The following is a 14,659-nucleotide window of genomic DNA, read 5'->3' on the forward strand; positions in this document are numbered from 1 at the left end:
TATTCTCTCATCATTTTTATGCTTGTATTTAAAGTCCATGCAACCAAAAATGTCCTCAAAAAGTTCATAAATTCCAAGTATTCCATCCATTTGAACAAAGCGGCTTGTTTGAAGTATGATGAACCTTTCTATCTTGAGTTTATATGAGGAACTTCATAAGATGAATTTGTGAATTTCACCTCAACATCTAAAGAAAAAAAATGTGCTTCAAAAAGAAAATGAAGACTACTTTTAAGAACATTCATTTGTTTCAAGACAATTGACATTTTATGGCATTTTAATTAAATTTCCCCAGTTTTGGGGTACCTAGTGTAAAGAAAAAAATCAGGTAAAATGAATTGTGAGGAAAATGTGCTTAATTGTAATGAAAACAATGGACTTTTTATCACGAGATTCCCCCTTAAACGTTCCAATGCTTAATGCTGAACAAGAAAGAAAACACAGTGAGGGTTTGAACACAATTTATTATAAGCTTAAATAATTAATTTGATCACCCAGTGTATGTTTGTTTTTTCCATACATATGTTTGTTACCAGATCTATCATCCATGAATGCTCGGGTGATTTCTCAATGCACCAAAATCAAAGTAAAATTTCCCCCAAAACCACAGCAGCCTTGAAAATTAGTGATACACTGCTAGAATGATTACAAATGATAGGCTGACAGAAAGACATCTACATCTTAGAGCCAATACACATGAGAAGAGTTAAAAGTTCATCATGCCAGTTGACGTGACGTGTACCGTGAGCGTTCGGATTGCAGTCGTAACTGCATAAGGAACCTGCCGCTGTCATGTGATGGGACACAGTGTATTTTGGTGAAGCTGAACAATGGTGGTGTGATACTGTCGTCTTTCTTAAAAAACAAAACAAAAAAATAACCTGTGAGCATTAGCAAGGCTGTGAGTGTAAACATACAGAACATCATTCCCCCTTCTCTTGTGTGTTATGCTGTTTAGAAAAATCTAAATAAAGTGAATCACATGCATGAAAATATTAGTACTCTGAAGAAGCCTTAAAGAGAACTACAGCGGATCCAATGTTCGTACGCACTGAAAACAGCAGTAGGTTTGAAAGAAACATCCGTTGTTAAAATCAAGCTGGCTTTTTTTCATTTACAAACATTTTTCTTGCTAATAATTATACAAGTGCATGTGAAGTTACACCGAAGCGTTCCCTTAAAATTGGAATCAGAATTGGTAGTTCATTCCTACACACTTGCCAGTGCATTAACAATATTGTGAGCCACTTTCAAATTTATACAGTGTGATTTATGTACATCATAAGCTCCAACAGCATTATACACCCTGACATCATGGGTCCGAGAGGGAAAAAAAAGTAAGGCAAGTGTAGAAGGTGATTCGAACGAGTCCCTCCTTTTCTGTCAATCTGCAGTATGTTTTGTGGCCTCTTTGGTCACGGAAGTGCTTGGGCGCTGCTACTGGACACCCCCAGTCGATCGAAACATTGCACAAACAAAGTCCTCTCGATCAGTAGCCGTTCCGTGGTATTGACAGACAAGTTTTTTTCATGCTCATGCGAAATCAAAAACCGTCTGGCTGAAAATCATTTGTTTTTATGAAAGCTGCAGACACACGATCCTCATCCCCCGACCTCCTGTGCGTTTCCAGTGATCCTCCTCATAGGAAAATGATTTTGAAACACTTTCAGATCTGAAACACAGTGAGAGACAGAAATATATAAACTTAATGGATTATTTTAAGAAAACAGCATAGCTTTTAAATTGATAAACAGAAAATCTGGTATTCAAAATCGAATTTGAAACAGAAAATAAACAGAAAGCTTCAGGATATCTAAAGCAAAGAATATTATTATATTAAATATCTACAAAATATTCATGATTCTGCACTATTTCTAGGCCACTAATTAAAAAAAAAAAACAACAACTTGTCACATGAAGTAAAACGAGTTGTGAAATTCATTCTGTGTTGACTTTAGATGTCCAGTCATTGTGTAGGTTTCCAATGCAAAACCCAAATGACCCATCAAACACGTTGTCCTAGTCTGGACACTAATGGAATGAGATAAAGAACAATTGCATGGGCTAATTTGCTGCGTCTGCATGTCATAAGTGGGCTGTGTTTCAACTGTCCTGGAAACAGCGCTGTTACAAAGCACATTTCTCTGGTGACTATTGTGTTGATGACTATACACAAAAGCAACCACCTGAACTGGCAGCATTCCACTCTCCTCTGCTTTTTACCCCCTGACTTCCACTGAACCTAGTTTTATGCCTATGGACTTACCAAAGAGAGCACAACTGTTATGACTGACCCATTTTCTCCCTTTGTCTTCCTTCCTTCTTTATGCCCTTCACTCCTTTTTCAGCCTGAAACAACAAAAGCGTGTAGTTAGAGATGACTCTAAATGATCTGTCATACAGCACAGCATCAACAGGGATATTACTCCCAATGCCCATCCATGGTAACACACGACAAATGCTAAAAAAAAATAAAATAAAAAAAAGATTAGTAAGAAACCAATGTTCCCTATTTATAATCAGAAACACCATCTGTGCAGTCAGTGTCTTTGAAGAAATTGTTTTCCCAACATGAATTTAAAGGGATAGTTCACCCAAAAATTAAAATTCTGCTATTAATTAATCAGAAGATGCATGTTGCACATAAAACAATCTTTGTAAACATGTCGGAAGATTTCGACAGAGAGGATGAAATTTGTGTCGAAGACTGACACAGAAAAGAAATTGTTGAATAAAGTAATATAGTTGAATAAAAGTATTCTCATAGCTTTATAACATTACAGTTGAACCATTGATGCCACATGGACTATTTTAATGATGTCCTTTCTGGGCCTTGAACATGTCAGTTGCGTTGCCTCTCTGTGCAGGGTCAGAAAGCTCACGAATTTCATCAAAAATATCTTAATTTGTGTTCCGAACGTTTGGAATGACATGAGGTTGAGTAATTAATGACAGAATTCTAATTTTTGGGTAAGCAATCGCTTTAATTGGATTTTTTTCCTTCTGTTACCTCATGAAAACAAATACACAAAAATAACAGTAAAGCATGACAGTGAAGCAATGTAGATAACATACCTAGATAACATTAGGCTATCTACCATAGTGATATATAGATCATGCATTACTGTTCTTGTTTTGTTTGTTTATATTTGTGAGGTAACTCAAGATTTGTTACCTTGACAAAACTAGTTTTGTCACGATAACTTGTATTATTCTGAGATCATGAGTAAGTTATGTAAGTTATGCTCATGGGAAAGCAAAACATTCTAAAGTCATTTTTCAGTTTCATTTGTTGTAGAATGCAGCCTAAATTAAATCAGCATAGCTTCAGTTCCATACTGAAAATCAATGGACATGCGGATGCACTTGTAACAGTTTAGCGCATTCAAACTTTTCGACCCCAAAGTTTTTATTTTTTTTTAATCTGCTTTGCTTTCTAAATGTTTTTTTTTTTTGTTCTGTTGGAGCAACATTAAAAGTGTGCGGCCACACAGCTAGAGGGAACACATATCAGTCCACAGATGTTTTCCATTAATAAAGCCACTTCAATCCAAAATCAAAATACTTGGGTAGATTTCAGATACAGCAGGCTGTTTTGAAATGCTGCACACTGCAGGCCCGCACTAGCACTAGCACTATTATCAGCACCGCACACAAATCCAACCTCAGTGTGCTCTCTGTGGGGCCCAGGGCCCCCCTGTTCCTCCTGCTCGGCCCTACTGGCCTGCTGGGAACTCTTCCCACGCTTTCTCCTGCCTTTCTCCTTCACACCAGCTGTGCGACGCACCACTTTCCGGATGACCTAAAATAAGGGGGTAAAGCCATGTCATGGTACTGGTTTAAACCCACACGGGGGCAGAGGGGAAGGCAAAAGATGTGGTCAAATGAGACTGTGACGTTGCTAGGGATGGGCATGAACATTACTTTTCTGGTGACCATGTTTCCATCTTCATCTGTGTACTGCTCCTCTGTCACAGTCTCAACAGGGATGTTTCTGGCCTGATCACCCTACAGAAGTGGGATGCATGATGAAACATCAGATCTTTTACTTTGTTTTAAAGTTTTGATCAGACACACACACACACACACACAATCTGTGAGTAACATGTAATTCCATTCATTTGACCAAAAAAAAGAAAAATATTGAGAGCTTTCATCAGATGTTTTTTTTTGGTTTGAGACGAGACAAAGTTTCAAGCCAAACATGCTGATGACAATGGCTGAATGCATTTAGTCATTAAAAAAAAAAACCACATTAATTGTTAAATCCAACACTGCAGGCAAAAGCAGAAGCTAAGTGTTATACATCTTTCAAAGGACATGCCAAAAACAAAACTCTTTAAATTAATCCAGTAATTATTGAGTATTTAATAATCTACAGTAGTATTGATTGGCCATTTTTTATTTAGTCAATGTTTGTAAAATTTTGTTCAATCATAACCAAATCTGTAAAATCAAGATGCACAAAATGAGGTTTCATTATGTAGCAAAACTTAATGCTAACATTAAGTATTAGTAGTGCTGCGAACCGTAACAAGCATCTTTAATTAATCAAAGATAGGGAAAGTAGAAAAAATAATGGAGCATAAAATTAAAAAAGAAAAATAGATCACACTAGAAAAATACACTCCAAAAAACACAGCAACGTCTTCATGAAAAGTGGCAGTGTGCTAATCACTTCATTCCTTTTTAGCACACAGATTAAAAGCACACGCTAAGTCTGTAGCCCACAAACCGGCCCAAATCTACACGAGTACCACTCATAGTACCTTCAGAATCACTCTCCGCCGATACACTCTGGTGGTGACAGTTTCTTCCTCATCAGAGCTGGATTCATTATCTCTACGAGCTTCCTGCTAGAGTCAGGTCAGCACATTACAGCAGTTCATGAGCCATCAAACTCACATGCAGGGCTTCAGACCTTCAACTAATGTTCTTTAAGTCAAAAATCTTCACTGTGCTCAATAATTGATGGTGACCCAGCATTGATACTGATTATTTCTTTCAATGGAGAATGTAATCAAGTTTACATTAGATAGCTATAAGACAAAAAATTACATTCTTCATCTGTCGAAGTATACGTGATGTATTTGAAGCATAATCAAGTACTTCAAGGATTAAATACAATACATGCCACGTCTTTTGTTAAAATTTTATTTGCTTATTGTTCATCTTTGTTGTAGCTTGAGACTTGAGAGACTGGAGAAGACATGACGACATTTGCAGTAAATTACTATAGCGTGAAAATTTGAGTACAATGGAACTTTTACAAAGGAAGAGCCCAAAGAAATGGCTGACTCCCTGGGCAGTGAACTTAGTTCTGAACAAGGGAGAAGATAGAGAGACTCTGAGCCATGTGAGTACATGCTTGGTTAAAAACTTGGTTTATCTATCTTAGAAAATCTACAGGGCATTGGTGTTCATTTTTTAAGGTCTCTCAAAGAAAATTTTACCTGGACTTTAGGCTCGGAAATGTCCTCCCCCCTGTTGTTTGGTCCTCTGTCCTCTAGAGCCTCACTGCTTACTTCTTGTCCAGAGTCTTTCCTAGCTTTCCCCTTTGGTTTGCTGGAAGACTCACTGGCGTCTGGTGACAAGCGAGCTTGGGCTTGGAGCTCTGGATGTTCCCCATTTTGCCTCTCAGTTTGCACTCCAGGTGTTGATGACATTAGCTCTTGACTGTGGAGGCATGGAAGTTTGAAATATATTAATTGATTGATACCTAACCTGCTGAGCTTGTGGAATAAGAATACAGTTTTGTTGGTAGAGGTCACTGTTCTTACCTGGACTCTCTTTGCCCTTGTGTTTCAGTATTCAGTCCTTGGCCCGAAGTTGCGGTCTTCCCATTTGTACCAGTCGTCTCACTCTGTAGACCTGAAACTGAAGACATGTCTTTTTCTGCCAGCTGCACTTGAGAGAGGATCGCTTGCAGCCTCTCCTCAGTCATCTCCTCATCCTCTGAGCCTTCCTCCAACTTAATGTTCTCCAAGAGAGACTTTATCTTCTCTTGGGTCATCTCTTCATCTTCTTCGTCAAACCCAGACTTGCCACTCTCTCCAGGAGCTTCGCTGGCTGAGACACAAATGGGAAGCTTAGGTTGGACTTCCTTCTGCTCTTTTACTGGACTTTTTGGGAAGACGTCTGATTCTTTTGAGGATCCCTCACTGTCACGTTGTTCCGAGGGGGGTGCTGATTCTTTGCTGACACCAAAATCATCTTCAGCTGACCCATCCTCTTGGCTAACAGACTCTCGGCCTCCAATAGTGGTGTCCTCCGCCATGACGGTAGGCGGCTTGGTATCTGCAGACACTGGGCCACTAGTGTTTGGCAAGGACAGTTCACTGGGTCTAACAGGGGCACTAGAGGGGAAGTTTAGACTAAAGTCCTCGCTAAAGAAATCATCTTTACGCAGAGGGGTAGGGGGCTCATAGGTCAGCTCTGAGGGACTCTTGAGCTCCAGCTCAATGTTGTGGTAACCTGAGTGATACAACACAGTGAGATGGAGACGAACACCATTTGTGCACAACGCCACAGCAACAGATGTTATGACAGAGGCCTTTGAAAATGACATGGAGGTTCATGTTGGTTAAGGTGGCATTCTGAATTTAATAAGTCCTAACTTGATGCTTTAAAGGAATATTCTGGGTTTTTTGCAGAAGTCCCACCTTAAAAATTAGATAACATTTTAACAGAATTTAAGTGCTTTATCAAAAATACAAGCTTTAAATTTCAGCTTTAAAACCTTCAGGCACACTTGCCCCATTGTCTTTTCTCTTAGGGTGCTTTCACACTAGAACTTTTGGTGCGCACCCGGGTTAGATTGACGTCAGAGTTCGGTTAGTTTGGATGATGCGAATGCTGTCTTCCAATCTCGGGTGCGCACCCGTGAAACGTACCCGAGTCCGCTTAAAAAGGGTGGTCTGGGGTACAGTTCAAGTGAACACCGGTACAGTTTGCTGCTGATGTGAATGCAGTCGTACCAAATCACAGAAGTGAACCGCTATTAATGCCGTATTATTTGATAAAAATGTATGTTTGCGTGTGTTTCACTTTCCAGTTTCCAGACGAGCGTGACTGACGCACTGTAAGCAGAGAGCTGTATGTCTCATTTCTGTTCGCGTTCAGTTTGAAGTACATTCGTAAGACAGATGTAAGTGCTTTATGCACTGAAGCTTTGTAAACAAAACGAATGGTTCAAAAACGTAAATATATAAAAGTGCAGAGAGCAATCTTATGCATTTTGCCACCTTCACCCACGCCGTCGTTACTAAGCAACGGGGAAAAGTGAAGTGAAGTGACATTCAGCCAAGTATGGTGACCCATACTCGGAATTCGTGCTCTGCATTTAACCCATCCAACGTGCACACACACAGCAGTGAACACACACACACCGTGAACACACACCCGGAGCAGTGGGCAGCCATTTTATGCTGCAGCGCCCGGGGAACAGTTGGGGGTTCGGTGCCTTGCTCAAGGGCACCTCAGTCGTGGTATTGAGGGTGGAGAGAGCGCTGGACATTCACTCCCCCCACCTACAGTTCCTGCCGGCCGGAGACTCGAACCCGCAACCTTTGGACTACAATTTGGACTACAAGTCCGATGCTCTAACCATTAGGCCACGACTTCCCACGACTAAAGAGCTGCTGGCTTGATGACGCAAACAAAATAATATGAACGCAGTCCAGCGGGGCAGGGGGAGGGGGACGCAATCGAACTCGGGTTCGGACCAGGCAATCAAACCAAGTGTGAAAGCACCCTTAGACTCCCATTGTAAGTGGATTACTTAGGTTTGTTTTGAGGAAAAGTCATTTTCTGTGGTTGTCAAAAGGATATCAATAGCAGGTAAGTTAGTCCAGAATACTCCATTACAAATATACCATTAAGATATGCAGTATATAGTATAATTAGTATAGTTAAAGTATCTGATGGTGTAGTTCACCATGTAATTTTCAAAGGCAGATAATTACAACACTAAATATAAAGTTCAGGAACAGTGGGGTCTTGACGTAAATGGAAGAAGATGGGTGAGGATGATGATGAGGAAAAGGACTGTTTGGTCAACACTTCAAGGTTAGGAGATACAAATGATGTAGATAAAGTAGGGGCACTGGAAACTGTCATGGACACCAGGTTACAGAAAAATGGAGCAAGACAAGATATTGCAGATATTGTGTTAAAAACATGAGATGTATCAGGATGATGTTGCTATATGAAGATTAGAATGCAGTGTTAATAAGAGTGAGTTACCATCGCATGAGTGAAGAGCTGTAGCAGGAGCTAGCACTAATTTACTCCACCAAAGAGAGAGCAACTACGCTAAACAATGCTGCACCACTGTGCTTTGAAATGAGGCAAAAGTGTTGCTATGAAAGAAGTTGGTAGGCAGTGGAGAAGCAGTTGGTCTGGATTTGCAGCAGAAGCACTCTATCAGGAAGGTTCAGAGGATTCTGGGATACTGGAGGATCAGGCAGCTTAACAGCAAGCAGACATTCCATAGTAGCCAGAGCCATGCTATTGATATTGCTCCCAAACTACTGAGTTACTGTTAGCACTACACAGAGAGAAACTTTAAGGTAATCATGCTGTAAAAGCAGGTTGAATACTATTATGTTTTCATGTATCTTTAACATCTCAGAAAAAAATCAGAAGAGAAAACAGAGTAGAGCACTATTGCCATTGCTAATAGCTACAGTAGTTGGTATACTTTGTATACACATAAACATAATATTTATCTTAATATGGTATGAACCAAATCTCAAACCCATCAGATCCAGCACACAAGTAGAATATAAAGTCTTAACAGATATTTCAGTAGAGCACAACAGTGAGCACTCACTTTTTAGTGGCCTATAATGGCTATTGTAGGTCTGGAATTTGGCAATTAATTTTAATTTATACAAAAGCATGTATCATCAGTTAACAACATCAAATATGAAAGATTTATTCATAATCGTTGGTGAAAACCAATGTTTTTTTTTAAACTATGGATCCCAACTGTTGCTCCATATAAATGTATTGTAATTTCCACTATTATTAAGATGGGGTTAAGTTTTGATTCTGCATTAGCTTAAGTCATATACTGTATAGATGCATGCTTTAATGCTTTCATACAAACATACAATCATAATAATTCAATATTTATGATCACACTGATCCCTGACTGGTCCAATACCAGGCTGGGAAATAGCAGTGTTGATAACTGGCGAACTTAACTGATTAGAAAAGATTGAGATTTAAACTTAAACTTGAGTTTAAGTTTATACTGGGTTTGAATTTAGAACAATAAGTGTTTTGCCATAATGGTTCTATGAATCTACAGATTTGTGAGAGACATAGAAAAGTAGAGTTCAGGTAGATGGGGCTAAACTTTACCATCAGCCTGCTCCTGGGAAACTGCGCTATCATCTGCAAAACATCTTGTGCCTGAAATGTTACCATAGTCAAATATCGGCCCTTCCAGCAATGTCACAATATCCAGCCGATTGATCTTATTCAGGACTGCAGTTAAGGCATCCGCTAAATAGAAAAAAGAAAAGATTGTCATGGTTGCACATATTTGCTGAACAAGAAATAAGTTGTTTCTCTTATAATGGCCAAGAATATGATTTGGATACAGAAGTCTGTCCCTGCACAAACCTTTCTCCTCTTCGTATGATTTACCCTTATTCAGAAAATATGTTGTCCATAGGCACACTTACTTGTAGCGTTTTTACCATCTCGGCTAACCCATTTCTTTAATAGCATAAAACTCTGAGCTGTCAATGAGTTGGGGTTTTCCACACGGATTTGATTTATCTCATCAACTGAAAATTCCATTTCCCTGGCCAGCTCTGCAACACATTAAAAATAGATTAACGACTCCTCTGTCTTTACCACTCCCACCGTACACATGTGCGCAGTACTGCAGTGACTGCAGATGGCACACCCTACTGATCACAGCAGCACCAAAGCTCTGAGACACAACAACAAATAAGGCAAAGCCGTATGTGCACAACAATAGTAATACTAAAAAGTAGCATTTAGGGGTAAAAATGTGACATGAATTTCACAGATGACATTATTACAGAGATATAAACATATAGGGTATATTTGTGCAAAGGTGTAATGCAACACTTTGTCCTCTAGGTGGTGTCATTTCTTACCAGTCCAACTCAGGCCAAGATGATCCGCCACAATAGCCATACGTACATCTGTTCTTTCACAGGGGCTCTGAGGGCCTGAGAGCAGAAGATTGAAAGTCATGAAAATCTTTAAATATAATATTCAGAGATGTTAGAAAAGTAATAAATCAGACTACCCTTTTCTGACCAAGTCAAGATAATCAAAAATTTGGGGGAGATTTTTGCATATTTTAGCCACAACAAAATGAGTCCATATCCAAATGGCAGGTGAGGGGAGATCGATCAGAAAAGAGTTTAAAAAATATTTTGATATAGTCTGTTAACTTGTAAGTGGTTTTAAGAGGTTAGATTTGTAAATAATGCATCTAATCAATCTAATTGGAAATGTTTAAACCTTCTGGCAGTATACTCTTACCAGAAACACAACAAATAAATCACAAAAAAGACACGATTCAAATGTCTCTACCGCTACAGCAGAGGGTCAAATGTGAATTCACAGTATCAAATGAAACTAAACATGCGGCATCTTTGGTGCTGTGCTAGGACTGTGTGTCTGCGTGGGCTCATGAGATCTACAGGCTTCCTTAGCACCTTACACGAAACTAGGAACCAATAAAAATGTCCAGCAACCCACTCACACTGGCATGCTACAGTAAAACTGACTATCCATAGAAAGAGATCTGAAAACAGGTTTAGAGACCTGCACACAAGTACACAAAGAGAGAGAAAATGGCAAATGACAGAGATGACATCTACAGTCAGGTCACATCACAGGCAATCACAACGGCTCATGCAACTAAGATCATACAAGTGTAAAGTTTTACAAACTAGGCTTGATCTCCACGCCGGGGGCCACTTGAGGCCCAGCACCCTGACTGCCTTCACCTCCATCAGTCCTCCTACTCCTCCTCCTGTCTCTGCCGGACTGCTCAACCTGTGATCTCACGTCTCTAGCAGACCTGGATGTACTGGAGGGTTGCGACGCTTCTGATAAAGATGTGTTCCTTGATGTGCTGCTTTCTTCATCCTTATCATATGCCTGCATCTTTTTCTCTTCACTGGAAAGGCAGTCCACAAGCTTTACTGCACTACTAGGTTTTGAACTGCTAGAACTTTTGCCAACCTCACATTTATTGCCTGATCTACTCACTGAACCGGTTTTTGATCTTTTGATGGTGGTTATCGTTTTGGTTGGCTGTGCTTTACCTTTCTGTTTGGCTATTGTGGTGGTCCTACATTTCCCAATTGGTGAGGAACTAACATTTTTTACCTTCATCATTGGGATTCTAGATTTAGGCTTCACGTCTGGGAATGGATCTAATCGATTCCTGGCTACTGGTCTAATCTTCTGAATTGGTCTCGAAGATATTAGCTCTTTTTTATAACCCAGTGGTGGACGAGGTGCTCTCACTGGCAACCTAGACTTTGTTGGCTTTCTTGTAATGTCTTTGCATTTGGAGATTATATCATTATTCTGTGCACTGCAATCCCTGAAAGTGCCAGTGTCCTTTCTGACTGAATCTTCACATGGGTTTATTAATTGAACTGAGCAAAGATCAGACATTAACAGCTGTTCGGTTTGTATGCCGCTTTGTAGCAAGCATTGTGTTCCAGCATTTAAGGCCTCAAGATTAGCATAATTACTACAGTTTCTGGAATTACTGGAAGTTGTCTGGAGGTATGTTTGTGGCTCTGTCCTTGATGAGTCTGTCCTCTGAGTGTACTTTCTTGTTCTATAGGTGTCTGGTCCTACTTGATGTGCAGTCTCTGGTGTTTGACCTTGTGAACTATCCCAGTCTACACAAACAAAATCTCTCCTCTCAATGTTGGAAGATTTGAGTCCTACCTTAAAAGAAGAACATAAAGAACTGACTTCTGAATAGGTGGGAGGCTCCATGTCATGAGATGTGTCAGAGTGGTCAGTGCATATCTGAATGATATTATATGATATAACCGTGTTGTCCTCCATCTTAACTTGTGCTCTCTCAACTATCTGTGGATTTGAGGTGACTACATTTGGTTTTCTGACCCCATCCCCTCTCCTCCCTCCTAATGTATGCTCACCGATCTGAAAAAATTGCAGCCTCTCTTCAACAAAATCCCGCTTGCTCATGTCAATCGCACCACTGCGGGTCATCTCAAACATCTTCCCTTCGTGGAAGGGGAAAGGGTTTGGCTCGCTAGTTGGTGTGCTTTCATCGGTTGGGGTTCTTGCAGGAGTTGTGTCAGGGGTTGTTGCTGTAGACTTGTCATCTACTGCTAGCCCAAACGGCTTGGGCTCATCATCTTTAATTCTAGCGTCCACTACTTCATCTTCTCCTCCCTTGCTTGACCAAGGATCAAAGCCTTTTGTTGCAACAGTTTTAAAAGGAGTATTAAACTCCTCATCTAGCTTGTAACTAAAGTAAGTGTCTGACAATCCTTGATCAGATTGTTTTCCATCCTTTTCACTGTCCTTTCCATTCCTTTTGTTTGAGGGATCAGTCTTAGCTTTGGTCTTTTTGTAATCCTCATCTGGTGATTCTTCATGAATTACTTCAAGTTTACTTTGGCAACGGTCACTTGGTCTAGACATATTATCTGATGCCCAAACATCCTTTTTGTTTTCATTGGGAAATCCAAATGGTTTGACAATAGGTTCACTTAAGCCGTCATCCTCGTCTTGAAGTTCATATCCATCAAGAGAATCAATCTCAGTGGCATCAGTGTCATGAGAGAAATCTGCAGTTGTTGCTATTGAGCAATCTGTGATGGACTGATCATTGCCATTTTGTTCATAATCATAATCTTCTTCTTTTCCATTACCATTTGCCCCTTGTTCTTTATCGTTCCCATTCTTGTCAGGTGTTTTGGATGGGCTTTTCTTCAAATCTTTGTCCTCATCAATCTTAAAGGTATATTTCTTTACTGGAATAGGTTTAAAGATCGATTCCTCCTCCTCACTCGAATCACTATCATTACCTCCTGAGGGCACAGGAGATGGAGGCTGGATTCTTATTATAGGTTCGGCAAGAAGATGTTTATCATGCTCCTCTTGGAGATTTACTTCCATCAATTCAGTCTCAGCCTCTGAGGAAGGAGTCGACCCTTTTTTCTCAGGCTGTGAGGAATCAGAATCCAAGGGTGGTGGAGGAGGGAACTCTATATATGCAACTCTTTTGTCTTTTGTCTCCTGGCCAGTTTCGTGCTTACCATTGGCTCCTTTTTCTGGTCCAGATTCTTTCAAAGGAATAAGTTTGCCTTGTTCACTATCTTCCGACTCCTCTGAAACCTCAGCTATTGGGCTCGCAATACCTGGCATAAATGCAATAAATGGATCAGGGGTTCTCGAGGTGAGATCATAGCTGACCTCTTCTGAGCTTGGTGTTTCTGGAGTCATAGGACTTTTGCCAGAGCTATCGATAAAAGAGAACTGTTCTAAAGTGTCATCATCTGGGCTGCCTTGAGGAGATGTGGGCTGTTTCTGTTTAACTGCATAAATTGTTCGACTGTCTGAGCTAACCATCTTTTTGAATGTTCCATTGGTTCCTCCTCCTCCCATATCTTTGTCAGACTGTTTCCCTACTTGAACACTTACATAGACTGGTAAAGTTTTAAGACCTTTGAAACTTTCTCTTGTTGTAACGGTGGACATTTTTTCGACCAAACTAGTGTCACTTAGACCACTTGTTGTTCTACTTTCAGCAGAGATGTCTTCAGACTTTGTTGCAGCGTCCTCTCTCTGTAACTCTGAACGGCCCTGAACCCTTGGTTTGGTCAGGGTAGGTATGTGTGATGGGCTCTTTTCAGATAATTTAGTTAAAGTGTCTTGATTTGCCGCCTTTGACTGATTATTGTCTGAGGAACCAGGTGATGTTCTCACAGGAATATGAGATTCTGTCTTTTTCTTAAGGGTCTTTATCTGAAAGTCGTTCCTATTGATGTTATCCTTAGACAGAGAAGCTGTTTTAACGGTCTCATTTTTAATGTCACTCTTTAAATACTGCTGCTCTTTAATATCATTTATTGCACTATGCCTGTCTGCAATATATCCATCTTTCAAATCTTGAGAGTCAACTTTAGAAGAGCTCTCCTGAGTTTTATAAAACTCTTGATCTTTAATTTTCTCAGAAAGTGAGGCTCTTTTAACAACAGTATCTGATGTGGTAGATTTTTCAAGTAAACATTTTTCACCCGACTGCTTTGAGACAATAGTACTACTGCTACTGTGAGGGGTTACTTTACTTTTATCAGTTTCTGTTAGTTTTTTAGGAGGTGGGTGTCCTTCATCTGTGGAATCAGCTTTTGAGGGCTTTGAACCAGAGTAAAACTGATACACTGGTAATTTACTTTCTGGTTGTTTTTTAACTGGTTGTTTTGACTGTGTTAGAGGCACATTCTGATCCTGTTTCTGTGCTTCTATTTCAAACTTTTGTCGAACAGAACTCACTCTAGAAGTCTTAGCTGGGACTGGGGGGCCTGCATCACCTGTCTTTGCCTGCTTAGGATCTCCGTGCTGTTTTGGCTTGTCCTCACTGAACTGTGACAGCATATGCCTCTCT

At 40.1% G+C, this 14,659-nt stretch overlaps 1 protein-coding gene across 7 annotated transcripts in view; it reads right to left on the reverse strand.

Annotated features, from left to right (window-relative positions):
* Positions 1–444: 444 nt before the first annotated feature.
* LOC306858033 (ankyrin-3-like) overlaps positions 445–14,659 on the reverse strand; it is a 178,891-nt gene continuing 164,676 nt past the window's right edge. For 2 of the 7 annotated variants that reach the window (XM_079398386.1, XM_079398385.1), the window contains exons 37-43: positions 10,140–10,214; positions 9,696–9,827; positions 9,370–9,513; positions 5,781–6,474; positions 5,454–5,676; positions 2,267–2,349; positions 445–1,672 (exon numbers count right to left, since the gene is read on the reverse strand). In XM_079398386.1, coding sequence (XP_079254512.1) covers positions 2,284–2,349; positions 5,454–5,676; positions 5,781–6,474; positions 9,370–9,513; positions 9,696–9,827; positions 10,140–10,214 — 1,334 coding nt within the window. In that variant the 3' untranslated portion in view covers positions 445–1,672; positions 2,267–2,283. Of the gene's footprint in view, positions 1,673–2,266; positions 2,350–3,664; positions 3,803–3,924; positions 4,009–4,769; positions 4,857–5,453; positions 5,677–5,780; positions 6,475–9,369; positions 9,514–9,695; positions 9,828–10,139; positions 10,215–14,659 lie in introns of all 7 variants that reach the window. The other 5 variants (XM_079398381.1, XM_079398383.1, XM_079398382.1 and 2 more) reach the window with 5 other exon arrangements.

Source organism: Barbus barbus, assembly GCF_936440315.1.
Source record: "Barbus barbus genome assembly, chromosome: 38".
NCBI lineage: Eukaryota > Metazoa > Chordata > Actinopteri > Cypriniformes > Cyprinidae > Barbus > Barbus barbus.